Source organism: Bufo bufo, chromosome 7 (assembly GCF_905171765.1).
Source record: "Bufo bufo chromosome 7, aBufBuf1.1, whole genome shotgun sequence".
NCBI lineage: Eukaryota > Metazoa > Chordata > Amphibia > Anura > Bufonidae > Bufo > Bufo bufo.
In genome coordinates, this window is record NC_053395.1 from 55,158,903 (window position 1) to 55,185,067 (window position 26,165).

General features: G+C 43.0%; 1 protein-coding gene across 1 annotated transcript in view; it reads left to right on the forward strand.

Annotated features, from left to right (window-relative positions):
• Positions 1 to 26,165, forward strand: part of SNX29 (sorting nexin 29) — a 581,792-nt gene that overhangs the window by 140,321 nt on the left and 415,306 nt on the right. The window contains exon 14 of the mRNA XM_040441656.1: positions 1,498 to 1,577. Within this exon, the coding sequence (XP_040297590.1) occupies positions 1,498 to 1,577 (80 nt within the window). The remainder of the gene's footprint in view (positions 1 to 1,497; positions 1,578 to 26,165) is intronic.

Genomic DNA, 26,165 nt, shown 5'->3' on the forward strand with positions numbered 1-26,165 from the left:
GTGCGCAGTGCTCCCTCCTTCACTTGCGGGGCTCCTTTCTTGATATAGGTGCGGGTCCCTAGCGATATGCCCCCATTGTCCATGATGAGACAACCCCTTTAATTTAAACCTGATCCAGAGTGCTCTGGACCTACGACTTGGCAGAAGGTTCAGAAGTGGCTTAGGGACAACTCTGTGAATGTCCTTGAGTGGCCCTGACTTAAACCCAATCGAACATCTTTGGAGAGACCTGAATATGACTGTCCACCGACAGTCCTCATCCAACCTGACAGCTTGAGAGAATCTGCAGAGAAACATGGCAGAAAATACCCAAATCAAGGTGTGTGAACCATGTGGCATCATACCCAAAAAGACTAGAGGCTGTAATCACTGCCAAAGGGGCTTCAACTAAGTAATGAGTAAAGGATCTGGATATTTATGTCAGTGCAAGATTTTAGTTTTTTATTTTCAATAAATTAGCAAAGATTTCTAACATTCTGTTTTCACATTGTCATTCTGAGTTTTTGAGTGCAGAATGATGGGGAAAACTTTTTTATTTTTATTTCAGCACAAGGCCAGAACATAACAAAATGTGAAAAAAGTGAAGGGGTCTGAAGACTTTCTGAATACACTGTATATTTTCTGTTGCACATTTTCAATGCATATCACTGAATCCTGTAGGCTTTTTAATTTAAACTCAGGCTTTTTATATGGGTTGCCCCACGACAAACACAGGATAGGGATAAGATTTGAATGGAATGGGTAGTGCATGTCCACTACTGCTTAATTCAACTATACGGGACTGCCAGAGATAGCTGAGGGCTTTGCTTGGCTATCTCCAACAATCCCATAGAGTTGAAAGGAGTGGCAGCAGACATGCACGACTCCCACTCCATTCAATCAGGGGAACTTGGATCCCTCTTTTTCTGATCATCGGGAGGCCCAGGTCAGACTCTTATCCTGTCTTATCCTATGCATAGGGGATATTTTTTGTTAAGGCACAACCGCTTTAACTCCTTCGTAATAGAAGTTATACATTCTGCACCTTTCACTCGCAACACTACGGTATTCTCTATTCATATTAGAGCAGGAACAGAGATAGAATTAATAACTCTTGTTCCTGCTTCTTTCTTTCACACGTTGGTAATATCAGAGCTTTAAAACTAGATTGCCCATTGTCGATGTGTCCTGAACATGTATATGCAGAGCACCGATTTCACTTTAAAATGTAGCACCTGTCATCTCATCTTTGTAAAAGAAACCTTACTTTTCTAAAGCTTACTAATGAGAATGCAGAAAAAAGCAAGAATGTATTCCGAGACACTTGATGATTTATAGGCTTCGTTGTTATGAGGGGTGGCGGTGAAGTGGCTACCTCCTTGCGTGGAGATAATTGGTGCGCTTTAAACAACAGACTCGTCTGTCACTTATTTCAGAAATGTTTGCATTAACAGTGTCTTGCAATAAATCCTCTCCTATGACTGGATGATGCATTGTGTTCTTATTACGTTTGGACAGGGAAAACGAGGTACTGAAAGTGCAGCTGAAGAAGTATGTCGGTGCAGTACAGATGCTGAAGAAAGAGGGACCCAATGACAGTAAGTTAGACGCTGGTTTAACATGTAACTGTGATGACATGTAAAATAATGCCTCAAGTTCTACAATTCACTATGAAGAGATGTAAAAGAGACTGGATGGTCTTGTTGTTTTCCCCTATGTCATCCATCTCACCTTCAAGGAGTGGTCGGTTAATACTTAACAGAAAGGTATCATCAGAAAATGACATATTTAAAGTGTACCTGAGTTTTCAAAAAAGTGAAAAGGGCTGTGTTTCATTGTAGAATCATAACTGTGAAGGAGCAGGGCTTTTGGGCTTTCCTAAAGTCTTCCTCGACCATATATTCCCTGTTTCAGCTGCACAGCTAGATGCATTTCTTTCACAAGCAGTGGTCATCTCCCTTCTGTTGAATCTGCCAATACTATATGCAGTGACTTCACTTCCCACTATTTTTTCTTGTATGGCACTCAGAAACCTGATAAGGAGGGAGAGATCAGACTTACAGACACACAGAAGCTTCTTTGCTCTTCAGAAGCGGTGTAGAAGCAGTTCTTCTATCAGACTCATGATCTAGGCTAGCTGTCACACGCCCCCATTTCCATTGAGACGTCTTCTTTGTCTGTGTTACTAGTGACAGATCTTGCCTAACAACAGGCAGTGAACTGCAAATTAGCTAGAAGTGAGACCCCTAGTGGCCATGACTTTACCCCTTTTTTCCTTTTTTTTTTTTTAGGTGGATGTAGGCAGATTTTGTAAATGAAGTGATCTCGAAATTTGCTAATTACACCATTCTGTATTAAATTAAATTGTCTGAAGGTGCAGTGACTCTTTAAGTCATATTTTATACCTATTTTCATATTTTTATTAGTCCACAAGATAAACTTATTATGCTAATTTTAACACTGGTCACTAGGGCAGACTTCAATACTCTAACACAGTAGAGTTCTCACCATGGAGGCAGAGCATGCGACTGTTGTGGGGCCTTCTGTTCCCAACATGAATTTGCAACATTTTCCTACAGCCACCACTAGGTGGAGCTCAGTGCATAGAGATTGTACAGCTTCCATTGGTTTCAGTGGTAGCTGTATAAATTCCTATGCACTGAGCTCCCCTAGGGAAGCAGGATATTTATTCATTTCTACATTCAATACGTATATTGAATTAAGCAAAGCAATAGTCTTCTTTTGTTGGATTCATGCATAATGCTCCATTGGATATGATATTATGTCATACGCCTATAAAAACACTGATTGATATGTTGTATGGAGGCACACCGTACTAGGACACTGCAGGGAGTCTGTATGCCGCTGTCTAGTTTCTCAACATACCGCAGATACATAAAAACTAAGGCCCTGATTTATCAACAGGGGACACACTGAAGTTGTCTCCACATTTATCTATTTTTGTAAGAGTACCTGCACACCACAGCAGATTTCAAAACTGAAAATCTGCAATTTTTTTTCATGCTGATTTTTCTGCGCACCAGATCTGCACCAAAAGCTACATGTGTGACTTGCAGTTATTGGTGCGGAGTTAATGCGGTTTTGCCACAGATCTCACTCTTCCATTGAAAAGGATGAAATCCGCACAAAAAATCACACAAACAATTGACATGCTGCGGATTTCTAATCCACACATCAGGTCAATTTCCACATGGAAGAAAGTAGCAAAGCATACATGGGATTTGCTTAATTTCATATACTTTGCTTTTTTTTTTTTTTTTTTTTTTTTCACGTTAACCTGCATGGAAAACCCACACATAATCCCAGTTGGATTTCTAAAACGGCCTTAGCGGGAGCAAAAAATAACTTTGTCTTGTCACAGACTATTGATAAATATATATTATAAGTAAAATGACAGAATATACAATAATTACCCTAAAATAAAGATAGTTTGATAAATGAGGGTCTAAAAGTGGAAACTTTAGACCTGTGATGGCCAACCTCTGGCACTCTAGTTGTGGTTAAACTACAACTCCCAAGATGAACACTTGCTTGGCTGTTTTTCAGAACTCCATAGAAATGAATGGAGCATGCTGGGAGTCGTAGTTTCACCACAGCTGGAATGCCGGAAGTTAGCCATTACTGCTTTAGACAGAAGCTTTAGTATAACTAATTTTGCAATTAAAGAGGTTTTTCAGGATTCTTTAACTAATGACTTATGACTCTGCATAGGTCATCAGTGTCTGGTGGGAGTCCGACATCCATGACCCAGCCAATCAGCTGTTTGAGAAGGCACCAGTGCTCAGAGTAGCGCTGCAGCTGGCTATGCTTGGTATTGCATTCAGCCGCATTCACTTCTATGGGGCTGAGCTGCTTCTAGGCCATGTGATCGATGAACATGACGCCACTGTCCTAAGAAAAGCTGGAGAAGGCCGGGGCACTACTGTTGTGCTTTCTCAAACATCTGATTGGCGGGGGTCCTGGGAGTCGGACTCCCACAGATCAGATACTGATGACCTCTCTGGAGGATAGGTCATCAGATATAAAATTCCAGAAGTGAAAGACTCTGTTTAATAAAATGAAATTTGTGGAATCTCTTGGGAAATACAGATGGATATGTATGACGGAATTGACTGTATTCTTTCTATCTCCACTGAGCATAAAAGCTTTAGCTGTTTAAAAAGTTTTGCAAAAAAAAAGAGGCTTTCAGTTGTGTAAAATAAACAGTAAGGCTGGGGCTCCATGGCGACATGTGTTGCATAACATGTAGATTACTGGGATATCACGTCTAATGATTGTCAATGGGGCTGCGACGTGACAGTCGTAAAGAATCCAACATTGTTGGATTTGTGGTCACAAGTAGTGATGAGCAAAGCGAGCTTTGAATTTTTCATCCGAAGTCGCTTAGTTCAAAACTTCGGATTAATGCTGTATGGATTTGTCTCCGTACAGTAATAGAATGTATGAGCTCCGATGAGCCAAAGTAAGTTATTGTCACAATCAGTGTGGGGGGAAACTCCACACTGAACACAGGAGGGAAGGGGAACAGTAACTGGGCCTGGAAACTAGGGAAGAAACAGGTCACCTCCAAGACAACCCTAATCCGAGCCCTGCCTACCGATCAATATGAAAAGACCTTGAAGGTAGGAATATTCATATGCAGGATACCTAGGCCCTGATTTCCCTATAAGGCCCTGGAATAAGTTTTGGACCCGAGACAACCCATTTCTCTCCAGATGGACGAATGGAAGTCTCTGTCTCAGGCCCAGATACAACAACAGGGAATATAACAAATACAAACAAACGCGACACTTAACGTCTGTAGAGTTGGAAGAACAGGAACACCAGAGACGACCTCACACCAGCTCAGCCAAACCCAAATGAAGCTATCTACCGCATAGTCAGAAGGGTGGGGTTAGACTATAAAGGGTAGAAGTGATGACCACTGTGCAACAGCTGAGAAAAGGGAAGTGGTCATTAACCCTATCAACACTGAATCAAGAGAAATCAAGGAGGCTGTTAGATTCCTCCACGCTCAGCCAGTCTCTCTGATCTCCTGACACCAGTCACCTGAGGGACCGTGACAGTTGTTCGTGAAGTCGTGTGTGACTTCGTTGAATAACTTCGGTAGTTGGTTTTTAAAGTGGAAAGCCACTTTAAAACTTGACACCGAACTTGGTTTCGGTTCTGAGGTACTAGTCAGAGCCAAAGCCGAGTTTGATTCCAAGTTTTAAAGTGTATGATTGATTTTACTGTGTTGATATCCTATTGTCATATAATGTATGGTTTATCTGAACAATTGGCTGTATGTAAAACCGTTAATAAAAATGATCTGATTAAAAAATAATGTGGTTTTCCACCTTAAAAATCAACTACCGAAGTTATTCAACGAAGTCACAGTCACGCACAACTTCACGAAGAACTGTCACGGTCCCTCAGATGACTGGTGTCAGGAAATCAAGGAGATTGGCTGAGCGTGGAGGAATCTAACAGCCTCCTTGATTTCTCTTGATTCAGTGTTGATAGGGTTAATGACCACTTCCCTTTTCTCAGCTGTTGCTCAGTGGTCATCACTTCTACCCTTTATAGTCTTAACTTACTTCGGCTCATCGGAGCCCATATATTCTAATACTAATATAAATAATAATATACAGTATTATTCCAAAGTTTTTAATGAAGCGACTTCAGATGAAGCATCCGAAGCTCGCTTCGCTCAACACTAATCACAAGTCGCACGTGGCTTAGCTGTTTTTCAGCAGCCAGATCGCAGGTCTAGAAAGTTGCAGACAAGTCACACAAATGTTTTTGATCGTGTGACTTTTTTTAAACGCACATCGCTGTGTAGCCCCTGCCTAACTGACTGTGGGCGGTCATCACCTTCATGCCAAGAAGAACCAGGGACTGATGGAGGACTGGGAAGCATTAGAAAGGACTAGTGGAGGACTGGGAAGCATCAGAAGGGACTGGTGGGGGACCGGCACATTGAGTATGTATTTTTTATTTTATTTTACACAGTGGCAAACCTTCTTTTATTTTTATATTTTTTAATATAAAGAGCCGGGCAAGGTTACCTGCATGGTTTTGTGTGTGCGCAGAGGGTTCTCAGTGTAGAAACGTCTGACAGGTCCTGGAAGCTCCCATGTCTAGCAGTTAATGAGCGGTGAGCGCTGTGTGTGAAGGCCAAGGTTGGCTCTGTCAGAAATGCTAACACATGGTTAAAGGATTTTAGGCTGTAAATAAATTGTGTTCCTAGCTGCTGTTCAATTAATTACATTGTGGCCCTGCGTCCTCTTATCTTGAAAAATGGTAATATCGAGATAGTGGTCTCAATTATTAATGGCTACAAGTCCAGGAGCTGCTTTTTTTCCTCTTAGTAATTGGAAACTGTTATAAATAAGACCTTGTACAACTGAAGTCAGCAATTTGGCTTTAATTTTTCATCTTCACCTTGTTACTCGCTGTACCGTAATCTGCCCATTAAATGGAAAGATTGAAGACATTATTTGTTAACCAAACAAAAAGACAGAGTGCTTCATCCACCTTTTAAGGGTAATTTAAACAGATTACCTTTGGCTGTCCGAACTTTTCATTTTGTCTCATTTCTGCATTGGAAAAAAGAGAGAACAAGAACATTACAGTAAGTAATCTTATTTTATTTTGCAGTGGAAAATGACCTTTCCCAGACGATCATATTCCCAGTCTAAATGTGATATGTAAAACACAAGTCATTTTATAGCCGTGTGATGAATGTCTTACCCTTACGCAGACGAAATCTCAAGAATTACTCTTTCTTTTTGAATCTTATTTATCGGAATGGAAGTGTTGGGAAGGATAGTCCAAATGCCCTATTATTGAATCATAGAGGCCTCCCCCCCCCCACTCAGGACTCCCATGTGAAAGCCAGAATGGGGATGCGCTGTGTATAAGCTGCTCCTGTTACAAGGAGGGCAATTCATCTAAGTGACTGCCTTGTAATAATACATTTCTGCTGCAGGAGAAATTTGTGGCGGCTATGCATTCCCCTGATTTCTGGGGGGGTTGCGTGAATGGGACTTGGGGTGATGAGCTGATGAATCTTTGGGTTTGCCTTCTGGAAGAGGCTGTCTTTGTTGAGACTACCTCATTTTAAGGGGTTATCCCATGAATAATGTAAAAAATGAAAATCAGACATAATCTAGTACATGACGACCTCTTTCTAACAAAGCTAGAACCAGCCCTGTGTCGCACATGGATCCAGAGATCTCCACATTCATTGCTCCAATTGTTCTTCTGGCTTTATTTCAAGCTGTCCGCTAAGGAAGCGTGTTCTTTCTCACGAGTGCGCCCCTTTGAAGAATGCAACTGCACATGTGCATCCGTCTCAGTGAGCAGGACAGAGGAATTAGAATAGAGAACGAACAGCAGGTGGCGCTATACAGATAGATTTCATAAAAAAACCTCAGTAGCCATAATACTGTCAATTTTTGATTACATGCAGTTATAAACATATTCATAGCCGGGTGTTAGTTTGAAAAATGTAGGATATTTTTGTGGGACAATCCCTTTAAAGAAGTTGACATTTTTGCAGCTATAGTCTATTCTCTGCATGGCTTTCACCTTCCGATGTGGTCATTTCTTTGATTGAGACGCCTGTTGACCCATTGGAGAAAGCAAGCTGCAAACCAAGTCACTTCTATTGTTAGGACTAAATTAATATGCAGTTAGCAGGGCCGTCTAATGCACACATAAAGCTGGTGCAGCAATTAGCTTATGACTATGGGTACAGCTTTTCAAACCTCAGCAATAAGAGCTGCAGGCCAAATGAATGACCAGCCACATCATGCATGGACAAGGCCTAGTCAACTAGAGTAGGAGCTGCATCGGCAAAGCAACTGGTCCATATGCCCTAAAGACGTAATTTTCTCTCCATATTTAGTACTCTTTTATTTTATGTAGCTTTGTAGTCTTCTGAGCTTACCAGACGTAGAGGCTCTCTTGTAACTTGCGTCTCTACAGCTTAGATCCGTCAGCCCTGCAGTGGGTGTGCCCTCTGCTGTAAAAAACCGTGCACTTGTGTGAGCGACCCTGGGTCAGGACAGATATTTAACCAGTGTTTTAATTCACTGATTGCAAGCAGAGATCTTGCAAATTGTGGGATTAAAGCGCACAAAGTATAATCAAAAATTGCATAACTCTCAATTGTACAATAAAAAAGCTTATGTTTTTTTAATAAAAAATTGAAAACTCCTTTAATATTAATAGCAGGATTTCTTTATTGGCCTGAATGTTAGGGGGCGGTTGATATGGATATAACCTGGTTTGTTTGACCCTTTGTTAAGCTTAATTCACACTGTGCACTTTTTAGGGAGGTGACGTCGGTTATTGAAAAAATTGAAGGTGTTCACTAGCTTTTTAAATGGAGTCTGTCACCTACTTCACGTTATAGAACAGTTTCCCAACATAGAAATAGTACCTTTTTTGTGTCTGTCCCTCTTCCAGAAGCAGAAAAAAACCACTTTGTAAAGATATGCAGATTAGGTCCCGCAAGTGCCCAGGGGCGTAGTCATGGCCGCAAGTGCCCAGGGGCGTAGTCATGGCCGCAAGTGCCCAGGGGCGTAGTCATGGCCGCAAGTGCCCAGGCAACTCTCTAATGTGCTGGCATAACCGCTCCCCTTGGAGTCCTCTGGCCCGCACTACTCTCCTAATTTATCCTCTTCCTCTGGATTAGAGATGTCGTGCGAGCACCAGTCACTGCCGGTCCTGCGCATGCGCACTGTTAAGATCGTTCCCTCTGCCCATAGTGGGCAGAGCAGTGCGCATGGGCGGGCCCAGCGGTGACCGACGCTCACATGAGATCTATAAGCCAGGGCCACTTTAAGGTCCCAGTCCGCCCCTGGCTGAACCAGTCATCTTTTCGGTTATGTGCCTATGTTCACACGTGGTGATACTCTGTACAGGGGCGCTGCTGATTTAAACATTTTTCTGTATCTTTTTTCCTACTTTAACCAAGCTCATTAATAAATCGTAGATGGAGACTTATTTTTAGTTTGGAGATTTTGTGTACATTGCAGTCAGATGTTCAGTTAAACTAGGATAGCAGGTGGTGAGCCTGCATTGCACAATCAGAGCGCTATTCAATGCTATGTCTTGGCACGTTTTTTATTGCACGCATGTCACAGAAAATAGAAATCTCAGCGGTCCGAATGAACCTATAGCGCATCTAAAAAATACATTCCATCCTCTGTCACATTAATGTACTTGTTTCCAATTATATTAAAACTATACTGTACAAAACTATGGATTTTGGTAAGCTCCCCCTAGTGGTGATTGCAGGCAGCAAGAATTATAGCATTTAGCTTGGTCGCTGAGAGAAGGTAAACTGAGATTTTACGTTTTTTAACAAAGGAACAGGCTCAAACACCTGTAAAGATATTTATCTGATGATCAAGAAATTTTTAAACTGTTGCATTTGTTTCCAGTAATGTTCTGCCATATAAAGCTGAATTTCTCAAGGATAGAAATTTTAAACTGAGCACAGAGAACCAATCAGAAAATTCCAGTGAGCAATGGTTTTTGAGAAGGTTTTTTATTCTCCAAATGAGTCTGATAATCCCAAACATCCCAAAATCTGGAACCTTAATTCAACAGTATTTTGTACCTATTATGACTTTTAAACGGATTTTCTGGGACGTATATATTAACTATCTTCAGAATAGGTCATCAGCAGGGGCAAATTGGCCATAGACCTCACAGGGAAATTTCCTGGTGGGCCAATGCACAGGGGGCCGCCCAAGCCCCCATCTCTGTCGCCGGCTGGGTACATAATAAGCTGTCAGTGGTAATTAACTCTGTACCTGGCCAGCGACATACTCTCCTGAATTCAACTATGTCCCACATCTCACCTCCTAAGCCATGGGTGGGGAACTTTTTTGCTGCTGAGGGCCATTTGGATATTTGTAACATCGTTCGGGGGCCATACAAAACTCTCAACTTAAAAATTTTACTTGGTCAAACATATAAGTAACTTAGGGATAAGTTACAGAAATTGCGCTTTAATTAAAAAAATCTAGAGCACTGTATTTTTGCATCACAAAATGCCACCTGCACTATATATTACAAATAGTACAGGCGCCATTTTGACCACACATAGCTGTCTAATATTAAAGTTGAGAATGTTATATATTTAGTTCTTTATTTGGCTTTAATGGCAGTCAAGCTCATCCCAGAGGGCTCCAGAGAGGGGTTCACACAGCTTTCACTCTCCCTCCCACTATCCCTGCCTCTTTCTTCTCAACTGTCCCTACCTTTGTCCCTTTCTCAGCCTTAGATCTGCCCCCCCACCTCCATCAGCCTCAAATCAATTTCCTATCAGACCCCCCCAGCCTACATCATCCTCAGATCAGACCCTCAACAGACCCCCAGCCTCAGATCACACCCCCATCAGACTTCCCAACCTCAGATCAGACCCTCCCTAGCCTCAGATCAGCCCCCATCAGACCCTCCGTAACCTGCCAACCTCAGATCAGACCGCCATCAGACCTTCCAACCTCAGATCAGACCGCCATCAGACCTTCCAACCTCAGATCAGACCCCCATCAGACCTCCCATCCTCAGATCAGGCTCCCATCAGACCCTCCCTAGCCTCAGATCAGCCCCATCAGACCCCCCAGCCTCAGATCACACCCTCATTAGACCCCTCAGCCTCAGATCAGACCCCCCCATAGGCCCCCCAGCCTCAGATCAGACCCCTACCAGACCCCCAGCCTCAGATTAGACCCCCCCAGCCTCAGATCAGACCTCATCAGACCTTCGCCACCCTCAGATCAGCCCAAATCAGACCTCAGATCAGACATTTAAAATATATAAAAATATAAACTTACCTCTCCAGCTCCGGACTACCAGCTACCTATCACTTACCCTCCTTGGTCTTCTTCCTGCCGGGCTGTACTGTGACCTGACAGCGCACATCGTCAGGTCATAGTACGCGTCTACCTGCACTACGTCCTGACACTGTATGGTCTGGAAGAAGACCGGGGAAGGTGAGGACAGCCAGTGCAGTTCTCACCTTCCTGTGCCTCGCACATGCTAATGACCACTTCCATAATGGAAGCGGTCATTAGCATTTTCTGGCAAGGGGCCGGGGGCCACATGAAATGGTCCAGAGGACCATAAATGGCCTGCGGGCCGGAGGTTCCCCACCCCTGTCCTAAGCACCCTGCTCCATATCTTAATAAGAGAGAACTCGAAGAGGAGTAGAGAAAATAGCAGCGATTGATGACCAACTTGATGGGCAATATATTGTGCGGCACTGTGGTATGTGGCATTTTGCGCTATGGTATTGAAGACCCCCCCTACTTTTGTTGACCTGCCTCCTGTCAATTTAGACCCTTCTACAATATGGGGCCACTTTTAGGTATTTTTTTTTCCAGGGCCACTTTAAGTTCCCAATCCGTCCCGGTCATCAGTATGTGATTGGCGAGGGTCCGACTTTCAGGACCCCTGCTGATAAGCTGTGTGAAGAGGCTGCAGCACTCTATGATTGTTTAGGTCTCTTCCTAAGCTATATGACATCACTTTGTTATATGGTCTAGGCACAGGTCACTCCTATTCAAGTGAATAGCAATACCAAGCACAGTCACTATACAACGTATGGCAATGTGCTTGGTAAGCTGCAAGGATGCTGCATGTTGACCCTTGCCAATCTCATATTGATGACTTCTCCTGTAGATAGGTCATCAATATGTAAATCCTGGAGAACCCCTTTACCAACTGCTCACTGGGGCAGATTTACTAATAGTTTGACATTATTAATATTAGACAAATTTACTGTTCTGGCACATGGACATTTATGAAGCTGGAGTATCGTAAATCCTGTGCCAGATTTCCACTAGAATTCTGTCCATATACCAGAAAATTGTCTGTGCCCCAGAATTCTGTCCATGCACCAAAAATTCGGTCCGTGTGGCAGAAAAATTGCCTAGTCTCATTCATGCCACCTATAAGTTGGCAGATTTTTATTCCAAAAATGAGGCAGAATTTTGGAGCATTTTTTGATTCATGGGAGGCTAATTTAGGCCACTCCAATTTCCTCTGAAGCCGCAACCATTTCATATGAAGTCACGTCCCCTTGTCAGGCGATGTGTAAAAAGCAGTTACAGTTGGTAAATGTGATGGAAAGCATGCATGCCAGTTTATTGGTGTAAACTGTGGCGCATTTTCAATGGTAAATCTTCCCCACTGTGTTTTCACCCTGATGTTTTTTGGTGTCACTTCAGTAGGGGAGGGAGCACTTCATTATGTGCTCCTGCTCTAAGAATGAGCTGTTAGAAAAGTCAGCTGCTGCACAGCCAGTATTGGAGGAAACTCTGATCCTGCCCGTATGTATATGTAATATATACAGTGCCTTGCTAAAGTATTCACCCACGCTTCCCCTTGGTGTTTTTCCCATTTTGTTGCATTGCAACCTAGAATTACAATGGATTTTTTGCTAGGTTTGTACCGTTGTGGAAATTTTATTAGGATGTGTATTTAATATATTGTGTATTGTCATCATGTCTCTCAGTGTCAGGGTAAATCATTGGAGTGGATATCTTCCTGTGTATGTCCTGTCACAGCTGCTGGGCGCAGAGGTCTCCGTCGGCGAATGGTCCATGTGCTAAGCACTGGGCTGTGGGCCGGGGGAGACTGATGTGTTCAGTGTTTTGTTGGCTGATGTATGGACGCCGGCTAGGGCCCCCGCGCAAGACGCGGATTTATTGGCTTGGCGTGGATGCATTTGTTAAGAGAACAATATAATGAAAGGAACGTGCGTTTGTTGTCTCTAGTGCGCCTGATCAGCCGCTGGAGATAATGACGTTGTCCTGTAAATAAACATGCATGAGGATCATAGTAATTTTATCTGGCATTGATCACTGAGCAAGGCTGGATAATGTTCGATTCCAGTGGTAATGGTAGATTATTGTATACATGTGTTTGTTAGCTGGCTAGGTTATTCTAAATGATGGTGTCTTGTCTTCCTATGTCATCACTTCCTGTATGTCATCACTTCCTGTATGTCATCACTTCCTGCATCCTTGTTATGGGCCAGCCCCTTTTACACCTTTTGTGAGTAAATAAAAGAAACAGACTGGGCAGGGAGGAGAGGAGTTGCTCAGCAAGAATTCAACATGAAAACACCTTTGACTGACTGCGGTTGAGATTTTTACTTTTCCTTACACAAAGCCCGATGAGAGCGGATTTCTAATATTAATATTTCTACAACAGATAATATTTCTACAACAGTACCATTTGATTTACACAGCATGCCTACTATGTTTAACTTACCTAAGTATTCACACAATGAACATCAGTGTTTTTTGTGGATCCACCTTTTGCTGCAATTACTTAGGCAAATCTCTTGGGGTGCTTTATGTTTCTCTTAGCTTATCAAATCTAGACACTAGGAGTTTTGCTGTTCTTGTAGGCAAAAATGCTCCAACTCCCTTAAAGGGAACCTGTCACCTGGATTTTGTGTATAGAGCTGAGGACATGGGTTGCTAGATGGCCGCTAGCACATCCGCAATACCCAGTCCCCATAGCTCTGGGTGCTTTTATTGTGTAAAAAAAAACAATTTGATACATATGCAAAGTAACCTGAGATGAGTCCTGTCCCTGAGATGAGTCATCTCAGGTTAATTTGCATATGTATCAAATCGTTTTTTTTACACAATAAAAGCACATAGAGCTATGGGGACTGGGTATTGCGAATGTGCTAGCGGCCATCTAGCAACCCATGCCCTCAGCTCTATACACACAATCCCGTTGACAGGTTCCCTTTAAGTTACATGGGTTGTGTCGGTGTCCTGTAGTCTTCAAGTCATGCTGCAGATTCTCAATTGGATTGTGGTCTGGGCTTTGACTAGGCCATTCCAAGACATGTAAATGTTTTGGAAGTTCATTGGTTGGACCAGACTTTATTTAAGGATTTGATAACAAATTTGTTGAATACATATGCACCCGTAACTTCACTTTTTATTTGTTTTTGTTTTTTTAAGGTGTTATTTGAACTATTTTGTCAGGTCCCAACAAAACAGGACACTTTTATACTTTACACCTCCAGGACCTGTTATGACGTCCCATTCTAAATCCATAGGCATTAGTATGGATTGATCTCTTATTTGCAGCTGGAAGCTTGCACTCTTCTGGGAAGACTTTCTACAAGATTTTGGAGTGTGTCTGTGGGAACTTTTGCTCATTCATTCAGAAGAGCATTTGTGAGGTCAGAGACTAAAGTTGGATAAGAGGGCCTGGCTTGCAGTCTCTGTTCTAGTTCATTTTAAAGTTGTTCAGTGCAGTTGAGGTCTATCCTCTGGATAGATCATCAGCATCTGATCGGCGGGGGTCCGACACCCGGGACCCCTGCCGATCAGCTGTTTGAGAAGGCAGCGGTGCTGGCAGTAGCCCCGCGGCCTTCTCGCTGTTTACCGCAGGCCCAGTAACGTCACGACTAGTATCCAATGGCCTGGGTGGAGCTAAGCTCCATTCAAGTGAACAGAGCTTAGCCCCGCCCAGGCCATTGATTCTAGTCGTGACGTTACTGGGCCTGCGGTAAACAGCGAGGAAGCCACGGCGCTACTGCCAGCGCCGCTTCCTTCTCAAACAGCTGATCGGCAGGGGTCCCGGGTGTCGGACCCCCGCCGATCAGATGCTGATGATCTATCCAGAGGATAGGTCATCTGTTTAAAAAAAAAATTCAGAACCCCTTTAAGACCTCCCTTCACTGGAACTAAGGTGCCTAGGCCAACCCCCGAAAAGCAACCCCACAGCATTATTCCCCTCCACCAAACTTTACAGTTGGCCCAATGCAGTCAGGCAGGTAATGTTCTGCTGGCATTCTCCAAACCCAGACTCATCCATCAGACTACCAGATAGAAAAGCTTGTTGTTTCCACTGCTCCAGAGTCCAGTCACGTTGTGTGCTTTACACCACTCCATCTGATGCTGAGCTTTGTGCTGGATGATGTAAGGTCTGCATGCAGCTGCTTGACCATGCATACCCATGCCCTGAAGCTCCTGGCTCACAGTGTGCTGATTTTAATGCCATAGTTTGAAGCTCTGCAAAGCGCTGGTGACCTTTATACACAATGCACCTCATCACCCGGTGACCCACCTCTGTAACTTTACATGGTCTCCACTTTGTGGCTTAGTTGCTGTGGTTCCTTAAAATTTCCACTTTTCAATGATACCTCTTACAGTTGATGGTGGAATATCTAGAAGCTAAGTGATTTAGTTACAACGGTGGCATCCTATTACAGGAAATTCAGTGAGCTCTTTAGAAGGACACATTCTTTCACAAATGTCTGTAAAGGCAGGACTGCATGGCCGGGTTCTGGATTCTATACACCTGTGGCAATGAGACTGAATGGAACACCTAAAGTCAATGATTAAGAGGTGTGTCCCAATACTTTTAGCAATAAAGTGTGTGTGTATATGTTAAGCAGTAATTTGTATGTACCCCAAACAACAGCTCCAGAAAAATACAATTTCTACTGCACAAAACAAGTCAAAACATGTCAATAAGTTATGGCTGCTGAAATGCACAGGAAAAGCAAAAATCAGGTAGCCGGTCGTTAAGGTCATGGGGTTAATAACATGATACATACTGTGCACTTCAATGTAGGGTTGTCACGATACCAAAATTTCGATTCGATTTCGATACCATAACAAACGATTGCTATACTCGATACCATTCGATACCACGCGAAAAAAAAAAAAACAACAACAAAAAAGCCGCGTGCATTCCACATTTTATGGAACGTCCGGCCCATAAGCAAACAGTCCTATCCTATTTTTTTGGGGGACTTGGTGACTAAAAAAATGGCAAATCGCGTGGTTGTTATGTATTTTTTTCTGTTACGGCGTTCACCGCATAGGAGATTTTTTATATTTTAATATTTCGCACTTTTTCAGGCATGGTGATATGTAATATGTTTATTTATTTATTGTTTATATATTTTATATGTAAAATTGGGAAAGGGGGTGATTTAAACTTAATATTTTGGTGTTGGTTTTTTAAACCTTTTTTTGTTTTTTTTTAGTTAATAACTATTAGCCCCCTTAGGGGCTAGAACCTTTGTCCTATTCACCCTAATAGAGCTCTATTTGGGTGAATAGGACTTCACACTCTCCTAGTATAGTACACACAGCAGCAGGGAGTTTACCATGGCAGCCAGGGCTTTAGTACCTTCCTGGCTGCCATGGTAACCGATCGGAGCCCCAGGATTACACTGCTGGGGCTCCGATCACAACTGCCACTGCACCACCAATGAGGAGGAGGGGAGGGGACCCTGTGACCACCAGTGAAGATGACTAACCTTTTAATACAAATACAGGAGGCGGGTGCCGGCAGCAGAAACACATAGCCGGCACCCGACCTCTAGGACAGGGTGCTGTGATCAGCGGCAGTTAACCCCTCAGGTGCGGCACCTGGGAGGTTAAAGAGGACCTTTCACCCGGCGCCCGGGGATAACAGTAAGTGGAGGGGGATCCCTGGGCGCCGCTCTACACGTCTTTATGGTGAGTTTACATACTTTCTTCGGGTGAAAGGTTCTCTTTAACTGCCGCGGATCGCAGCGCCCTTTCATAGATGCCAGGTGCTGGCTTCCGCCTCCTGTATTTGTATTAATGGGTTAGTTATCATCATTGGTGGTGCAGTGACCACAGCCCCTTCCCTCCTCCTTCCGTCTCTCTTCTTATTGGCAGCAGCGGCACAGGGGGGGGAGGGAGAGACTCCTTCCCTGTGCTGCTGAGGAGGACATGGAGCGCGCTGAGAGCAGTGCGCGCCATGTTCTCTGATACTAAGCTGTGCAGTAGTGCTACTGCACAGCCTAGTATCGTTAAATGTCAAATCCCGGTATCGAATCGATACCGGTACAAAGGTATCGATTGGGTATCAATAATTCGATACCCGGTGCAGCCCTACTTTAATGGGGAGTTCGCACACAGCAGATTTGTTGCAGAAATCTTCAAATCTTATCTGAATGGGAGTGTATCTGTAGCATGTACAGTAGATGGATTTTTGCAAACCTCATTTAGAAATATAGAACGGTCCCTGATATTTCTTGTTTGCAGTTAATCATTAGAAGAGATGATTTTTGGTAAAAAAAAAAAATTATGTGATCTTGCAAACTGAGATTTGTCTATGAAAATATAGAAAACTAAAAAATACGGTTATTACCTTACATAATGGATAATATGGCAGCTTCAAACCGTTCAGCTTTTGAGTACATTATATGGTTAATGCAGATGCTTGGTGAGCGAAAGGCTTATTAGAGCTTCTAAAAAAAGCTGGTGATCGTTTTATGCTCATCATTTATGGAAAGTGTTACCTATGTATAGCTAGAGTTTTCTATATTTGGCAGCCTGAAAAGGGTCCATTAAACCGCCAAGGAGTTAAAGTTTCCTTCAAAAAGGAAATTGACTGAGCTAATAAACCATAATTGAAGTTTAACCCTTATTAAAATTTAAATTCTTATCGTCTTGGAGTAGCTGGCTCAAGAGCAGGAAATTAAGAGGCAGAAGATATCTTCCTGGGTCGCCATGTAACTGACGGGCTATGCATTAATAATGGCGTTATGAAGTCTGTGAAAGTTAAAATCTTCTTACGTTTTTTACATCTCTATGTTTGATGTGAGGAAGGTGTTCCTAGGGTGAAGGGGTTAATTAAAGGTGCAGTCTCATGGTAAAGCTTACTTACAAAGATTTCTCATCTGGGAGCGACTCTACTTTGTAATGCCCTTGCCACACAGTCTACAGAACCTAAACCACACATGTCCGATTGTCTGCTATCTGAGTCACCCTGCTGCCGAGATTACCATTTCCCACCCATCAATGCTTTCATTGTTTTTTGGGGCCATGTGACTTTAGATCCTCTCGCATGGTTGGTGTCAGAATCAGGGACTTAGATTCAGAATGGGAGCCTGCAGGGTCACGCTGGACCTCCCTCTGTCAGCACTGTCATCTGAAACTAATCAATCTTGGCTGAGGAGACACCTTGCATAAAATAACACCTAAGTACTCTCTACAGCTGCTAGCATTAACAGGTTACTAAAAGCAATATAGGTAAGGCTTCATGCACATGACAGTGAAAAATGGCCATGTGACGGCTGTCTAAGTAACGGCCGTCACACGGCCATTTTTAGCACCAGTGATAGTCTATAGGGCTATTCACATGGCCAGTATTTCACGGCCGGACGGACCCTATTGAGATCAATAGGACTATTTTTAACGGCCGATTGACAGGAGTGCACCCGTCTAACGGCCGTTAAAAATGGGTACACAGGCCATTTAGGGGTTAAAAAAAACCCTCACCTCATCCACTTGCTCTTCATTGAGCAGGACCTGCGATCTGCGTAGTGACGTAACCACGTGGGAGCGCGCAGTGACGTCATCGCGCACCTTCGGCAGGTCCCGTTCTTTGAAGAGAGAAGAGACTGCTCCAGCGCGAGCAAGTGGATAAGGTGAGTTTTTATTTTTTTTGGGCTGTGGGACTCTATGAAGGCATTATATAAACCATTGGGGACATTATAAAGCTGGGGGCCCTAAAAAAAAAAAAGAAAAAAACACACTATGGGGGACATTATTTAAGATGGGGCCCTACATTGGGGGCATTATTAAAGCTAGGGGCGGTTAAAAAGATAATATACACAGTTGGGGACATTTATTTAGCTGGGGGCCTACATGGGGGCATTATTAAAAAATGATATACACTGTGGGGGACATTATTTTAGCTGGGGGCCTACCATCCTGTGGATGTTCTCAGAAGGGTGGGTCTAGAAATAACTGCCAATCAAATTCATCCATTTTTCATGTCCGTTAAAAACTGATGCAAAACGGATTAAAAACGGACATTAAAAACAGACACACGGCCAGAAAATGGATGCACACACTGATGCAAAATGGCCATGAAAAACTGACAGTGTGTCCGTTTTTAACAGACGTTTTTTTTCACTGTCGTGTGCATGAGGCCTTACACTTCTTCTAAGGTCATGGAATCGTTAGAATACAAGAAAGCTTTTATTAAAGTGAAGTTTTAATATTACAAAAGGACAGTGCGTACAAACAATGGGGTTATCATAGAAAATACAACATAAAACATACAGACATATAACCGGTACATACAGTGCAAAACAACAGTTTGTAAAATAAAAGAGATAAAAGCAGAACTTAATATGTTACGCAACGGTTAAGTCTGGTTGCCTGGGAAAGCATAAATATCGGTCAGTCCATAGTCCATCAAGCTAGTGACCGTTTCCTTTTCTCCATGCATGTGTTAAAAAGGATCTGTAGCTCCCCCCCTTCCCCATACCCACCCCCGGTCAGTGATATAAAAGGAGGCTAGTGAGTATTGGGGTAATGACCTTTTATGACAGTTTTTGCGACCATTTGCTGGAAACCAAGTCTGCCTCAAAGTCTTTGTATTGAAATATCTTTTCGGGTATTCAGCAATTTCATTTTACCTCCATCCACTCCGTCCAAATGTACCAAAAATTGGCGGAGGTAATGGCAAGATAGCTGGAGTTATCTCATTGCTCCCTGTTACTGAGCTGGGATCTACAGGGAGTGCAGAATTATTAGGCAAATAAGTATTTTGACCACATCATCCTCTTTATGCATGTTGTCTTACTCCAAGCTGTATAGGCTCGAAAGCCTACTACCAATTAAGCATATTAGGTGATGTGCATCTCTGTAATGAGAAGGGGTGTGGTCTAATGACATCAACACCCTATATTAGGTGTGCATAATTATTAGGCAACGTCCTTTCCTTTGGCAAAATGGGTCAAAAGAAGGACTTGACAGGCTCAGAAAAGTCAAAAATAGTGAGATATCTTGCAGAGGGATGCAGCACTCTTAAAATTGCAAAGCTTCTTGTCACGAGGGTATCAAGAGCCACGTCTGACTCCGTTATACCCGGGGTCAGGAGGTCGCAGCAGGTGGCTGCGCGCTCTATATCTAAAGATCACGTTGTTTCTTAGTGATTGTTTTCTGTGTTTGCCTTGCTATCCTTTTTGTCTCAATCAGGGATCCGTAGCTTCTCCTCCTCAGCTGTTTCTTGTCTGCCACTCCCAACCTCCTTATATTCTCCCCTCACACTTCTCTAGTTGCCAGTTATAGAGCTTCCTGCCTGGACATCTATACTGACCCACTGGAGTTGTGAATCCTGGTTGTCGTTCCTGTGTGCTACCCTCCGGATCCCTGTTGGGCTTCTTGTTGTCTCCTGTTGTCGCCCACCTGGGATTATATGTTAAGTTTGTATTGTCTGTCCTTCCCTTGGTGTTTTCCTTTAGAGCTAGTGGTGCGGACTAGTGTTCCCACCGCCCTGTTCACTATCTAGGGCTCAGCTTAGGGAAAGCCAGGGCTTTAGGCACGTGATCGGCGTACGGGTGAGGAACCCGTCTAGGGACGTCAGGGCAGCCAGGTGCCAGCCGCTAGGTGAGTCAGGGGTCACCACCTTCCCTCTCACTTGGTCAGGGCCTTCCTTGTTCCCTCCCTCTGTGTCACGTATGTGATAGTCACGCCGACCGTGATACTTCTGAAGCGTGATCATCGAACAATCAAGCGTTTCATTCAAAATAGTCAACAGGGTCGCAAGAAGCGTGTGGAAAAACCAAGGCACAAAATAACTGCCCATGAACTGAGAAAAGTCAAGCGTGCAGCTGCCAAGATGCCACTTGCCACCAGTTTGGCCATATTTCAGAGCTGCAACATCCCTGGAGTGCCCAAAAGCACAAGGTGTGCAATACTCCGAGACATGGCCAAGGTAAGAAAGGCTGAAAGACGACCACCACTGAACAAGACACACAAGCTGAAACGTCAAGACTGGGCCAAGAAATATCTCAAGACTGATTTTTCTAAGGTTTTATGGACTGATGAAATGAGAGTGAGTCTTGATGGGCCAGATGGATGGGCCCGTGGCTGGATTGGTAAAGGACAGAGAGCTCCAGTCCGACTCAGACGCCAGCAAGATGGAGGTGGAGTACTGGTTTGGGCTGGTATCATCAAAGATGAGCTTGTGGGGCCTTTTCGGGTTGAGGATGGAGTCAAGCTCAACTCCCAGTCCTACTGCCAGTTTCTGGAAGACACCTTCTTCAAGCAGTGGTACAGGAAGAAGTCTGCATCCTTCAAGAAAAACATGATTTTCATGCAGGACAATGCTCCATCACACGCGTCCAAGTACTCCACAGCGTGGCTGGCAAGAAAGGGTATAAAAGAAGAAAATCTAATGACATGGCCTCCTTGTTCACCTGATCTGAACCCCATTGAGAACCTGTGGTCCATCATCAAATGTGAGATTTACAAGGAGGGAAAACAGTACACCTCTCTGAACAGTGTCTGGGAGGCTGTGGTTGCTGCTGCACGCAATGTTGATGGTGAACAGATCAAAACACTGACAGAATCCATGGATGGCAGGCTTTTGAGTGTCCTTGCAAAGAAAGGTGGCTATATCGGTCACTGATTTGTTTTTGTTTTGTTTTTGAATGTCAGAAATGTATATTTGTGAATGTTGAGATGTTATATTGGTTTCACTGGTAAAAATAAATAATTGAAATGGGTATATATTTGTTTTTTGTTAAGTTGCCTAATAATTATGCACAGTAATAGTCACCTGCACACACAGATATCCCCCTAAAATAGCTAAAACTAAAAACAAACTAAAAACTACTTCCAAAAATATTCAGCTTTGATATTAATGAGTTTTTTGGGTTCATTGAGAACATGGTTGTTGTTCAATAATAAAATTAATCCTCAAAAATACAACTTGCCTAATAATTCTGCACTCCCTGTATTTGATTTTGATACCGTGGAAGCGTATACGTGGCCTGAGTTCTCAGGAGGAAGCACGAGGACCAAATATGGATTAGGCCACGTAGTTCTATGATGTATATTGCAAGATTTCATGTGTGACCTCGGCTGGGGTTTCATGTGTGACCTCTAACGATTCTGGTCTTGTATGCAGCTGGTAAATGACATCTTCACATTTTATAATAGGGGTCCCTGGTCTCTGTGAAGTTGTTCCATCTTACTGATTTTACGGCTACAATCTCCTGGCCTGGCTTTGGAACAGAAACATGGGCGAGGTTATGATTCAATCCTGGAATGTAAAGGTCAGGGTTGCCTACTCCTAGCAATAATTTTGATATCTGGATCTCTCTATCACCACAGTTGGGTTGCTTCTATTGTTCTTTGTTCTGTGAAATTTTGATATGGTTTTATTACCTCATGAAATTTGAATTTTAACCCCTTCAGAACCCTGCCATTTTTCACCTTAAAGGGGTATTCCCATCATAGTGATCACTGTTAAATCTGTTAATTATTTGACAGTGATCATTTTTGTAAATATATTTGATTAACCAATTCCCACCCTTTAGGAGAAAATTCATCCCCTCTTACCTGATTGTTGTCATTCGGTCTCCCCTGGTTACGGCCACCGCTCTTCTCCAGAATCCCTGTGGCCGCACTTACGCAGAAGACTCCTTCTTTTCTCCCGGCCGGGCCGCTTGCTGTCCTGAACGCGCACACTGCCGAGCATGCGCCATGGTGACTTCTTCCTGGCCAGAATAGTACAGAGCCGCGAACGCGCACACCAGCTCTGTACTATACTGGCCAGGGATAAGTCACCATGGAGCATGCGCAGCGGCGAGCGCATTCAGTCCAGCGCGCGACCCGGCCGGGAGAATACGTCAATCAAGAGGAAGCCCGTCCCCAGCCAGAATCCAGGAAGTGAACGGCGCGCTGTCAGCAGGTAAGTATGAAAAGGCTCCATGGGAATGCCCCTTTAAGGACCAGGCCATTTTTTGAAAATCTGACATGTGTCAATTTATGTGGTGATACCTTTAAAGGGGTTCTGCACTTTGTTTAAACTGATGATCTATCCCAGGCATGCTCAACCTGCGGCCCTCCAGCTGTTGTAAAACTACAACTCCCACAATGCCCTGCTGTAGGCTGATAGCTGTAGGCTGTTTGGGCATGCTGGGAGTTGTAGTTTTGCAACAGCTGGAGGGCCGCAGGTTGAGCATGCCTGATCTACCCTCTGGATAGATCATCAGCATCTGATCGGCGGGTGTCCGACACCCGGGACCCCCGCCGATCAGCTGTTTGAGAAGGCAGCGGCGCTCCAGCAGCTCCGCGGCCTTCTCACTGTTTACCGCCGGCCGAGTGACGTCACGACTAGTATCAACTTGCCTGGGCGCGGCTAAGCTCTGTTCACTTGAATGGAGCTTAGCTGCGTCCAGGCCAGTTGATACTAGTCGTGACGTCAGTGGGCCTGCGGTAAACAGTGAGAAGATAATAATAAAGATATTTAATTTTAATTTTGTCACACTATTTAGTAGAGACCCCTAAAGGGATTTGTGTCCCGGTCTATTGACCGTTTAGTTTATTGATTTAAACATCCCGAGGGTCTCTAATTGGGCCCCCAAATAAGAAACAGTGAGAAGACCGCGGCGCTCCTGGAGCGCCGCTGCCTTCTCAAACAGCTGATCGGCAGGGGTCCCGGGTGTCGGACCCCCGCCGATCAGATGCTGATGATCTATCCCGAGGATAGATCATCAGTTTAAACAAAGTGCAGAACCCCATTAAAACGCTTTTACTTATGCAAGCCATTCTGAGATTGTTTATTCGTCACATATTGTACTTTATGACGGTGTTAAATTTGAGTCAAAATATTTCATTTTTATTTATAAAAAAAAAATACCAAATTTACCATGAATTTGGAAAAATTTTAATTTTTTAAAATTTCAATTTCTGCTTTTAAAACAGATAATGATACCTCCTAAAATAGTTATTACTTTACATTTCCCATATGTCTACTTCATGTTTGGATCATTTTGTAAATGACATTTTCTTTTTTTGGGACGTTAGAAGATTTAGAAGTTTAGAAGCAAATCTCTCTTTCTTTAAGAAAATTTCCAAAACCCAATTTTTAAGGACCAGTCCAGATCTGAAGTCACTTTGTGGGGCTTACATAATAGAAACCACTCAAAAATTGCCCCATTTTAGAAACTACACCCCCTCAAGGTATTCAAAACTGATTTTACTAACTTTTTTTTAACCCTTTAGGTGTTCCACAAGAATTAAAGGAAAATGTAGATGAAATTTCAGAATTTCACTTTTTGGGCATATTTTTCATTTTAATCAATTTTTTTCCCGCTAACAAAGCAAGGGTTAACAGCCCAAAAAAACTCAATATTTATTACTCTGATTCTGTAGCTTACAGAAACACCCCATTTGTGATCGTAAACTTCTGTACGGGCACACGGCAGGGCGCAGAAGGAAAGGAGCACCATGTGGTTTTTAGAGGGCAGATTTCACTGGCATAATTTTAAGTTGCCATGTCTCATTTGAAGACCCCCTGATGCACCCCTAGAGTAGAAACTCCAAAAAAGTGATGCCATTTTGGAAACTACACCCCTCAAGGTATTCAAAACTGATTTTGCTAACTTTGTTAACCCTAGAAGACGTATTATTATTATTGTTAAGCAAGCAAAGCAGGAAGGGGACGTGGATGTTCTTGTCCATCTAGGGACAAATGACCTGGCTTGCAATGAAGTGTCAGAGGTGAAAAAATCTTTTATCACACTTGGTAATGACGTACAGGATTTTGCATCCACCATTTCATTTTCTGAAGTTCTGCCTGTGCATAATGTTCAGAATGATAGGCAGAGGCGCATAAAGGAGTTCAACATATGGCTTGGTAAATGGTGTCAAGAGCAAGGATTTGGCTTTGTTTCTCATGATAGCTCTACTTGGAATAGAAAGGAACTGTACAAAAAAGATGGTTTGCATCTTTCTCTCAAAGGAACAAATGTACTTAGTGAACAACTCCAAGAATTTGCGAAAGAGTATTTAAACTAGGAAGGGGAGGCAAAAGAGTGAAAATAAGAGTCCAATTGCCCCCCGAAACAATGCCAGAACAGGTCAGAAGCACAGAGGTTAAGAAATGATAAGCTCAGAGTCCTGTCTACAAATGCTCGCAGTTTAGGTAAAAAAATCAATGAACTTGGGTCAATAATGGCATCTGAGAATGTAGATTTAGTGGCTGTTACGGAGACATGGTTTAATGAAAGAAATGACTGGGACATAACCATACCAGGGTACTCTTTATACAGAAGAGACAGAGAAGGCAAGAAAGGAGGAGGAGTGGCCCTGTATGTGAAAGATAGCATTAAATCTAACCTAATACAAGTTGGTGAGGCCAACATAGAGTCAGTTTGGGTTACGTTGCAGTTTGCTAACCATGCAGTAACTCGTGTAGGTGTGATATATAGACCACCTGGTCAAGTTAAAGAACTAGATGATCTACTAGTTGAAGAAATAGCTAAAATGACAATGAAAGGAGAAGTTATCATTATGGGAGATTTCAATCTTCCAGATATAAACTGGAAAACCAAAATAGCAAGTTCTACCAGGAGTACAGATATTCTAAATTCCCTACTGGGGTTATCTCTACAACAAGTGGTTGAGGAGCCAACCCGCAGGGAGGCCATTTTGGATTTGGTATTCACAAACGGGGATTCGGTATATGATGTCATTGTAGGCGAAACCTTGGGATCTAGTGATCACCAGTCAGTGTGGTTTAATATAAGAACTGTGAAAGAGTCCCACCACACAAAAACAAAAGTTTTAGATTTTAGAAAAACAGACTTTTCAAAAATGAAATTAGTCATAAATGAGTCCTTATCAGACTGGTAAAGGGATTTAGGAGTAATTATTTCAGAAGACTTAAAGGTGGGAAGACAATGTAATAGAGCAGCACGAAATGCCAGCAGAATGCTTGGATGTATAGGGAGAGGTATAAGCAGTAGAAAGAGTGAAGTGCTTATGCCGCTGTACAGAACACTGGTGAGACCTCACTTGGAGTATTGTGCGCAGTACTGGAGGCCATATCTCCAGAAGGATATAGATACTCTAGAGAGAGTTCAGAGAAGAGCTACTAAACTAGTACATGGATTGCAGGATAAAACTTACCAGGAAAGGTTAAAGGACCTTAATATGTATAGCTTGGAAGAAAGAAGAGACAGAGGGGATATGATAGAAACTTTTAAATACATAAAGGGAATCAACTCGGTAAAGGAAGAGAGCATATTTAAAAGAAGAAAAACTACCACAAGAGGACACAGTTTTAAATTAGAGGGGCAAAGGTTTAAAGGTAATATAAGGAAGTTTTACTTT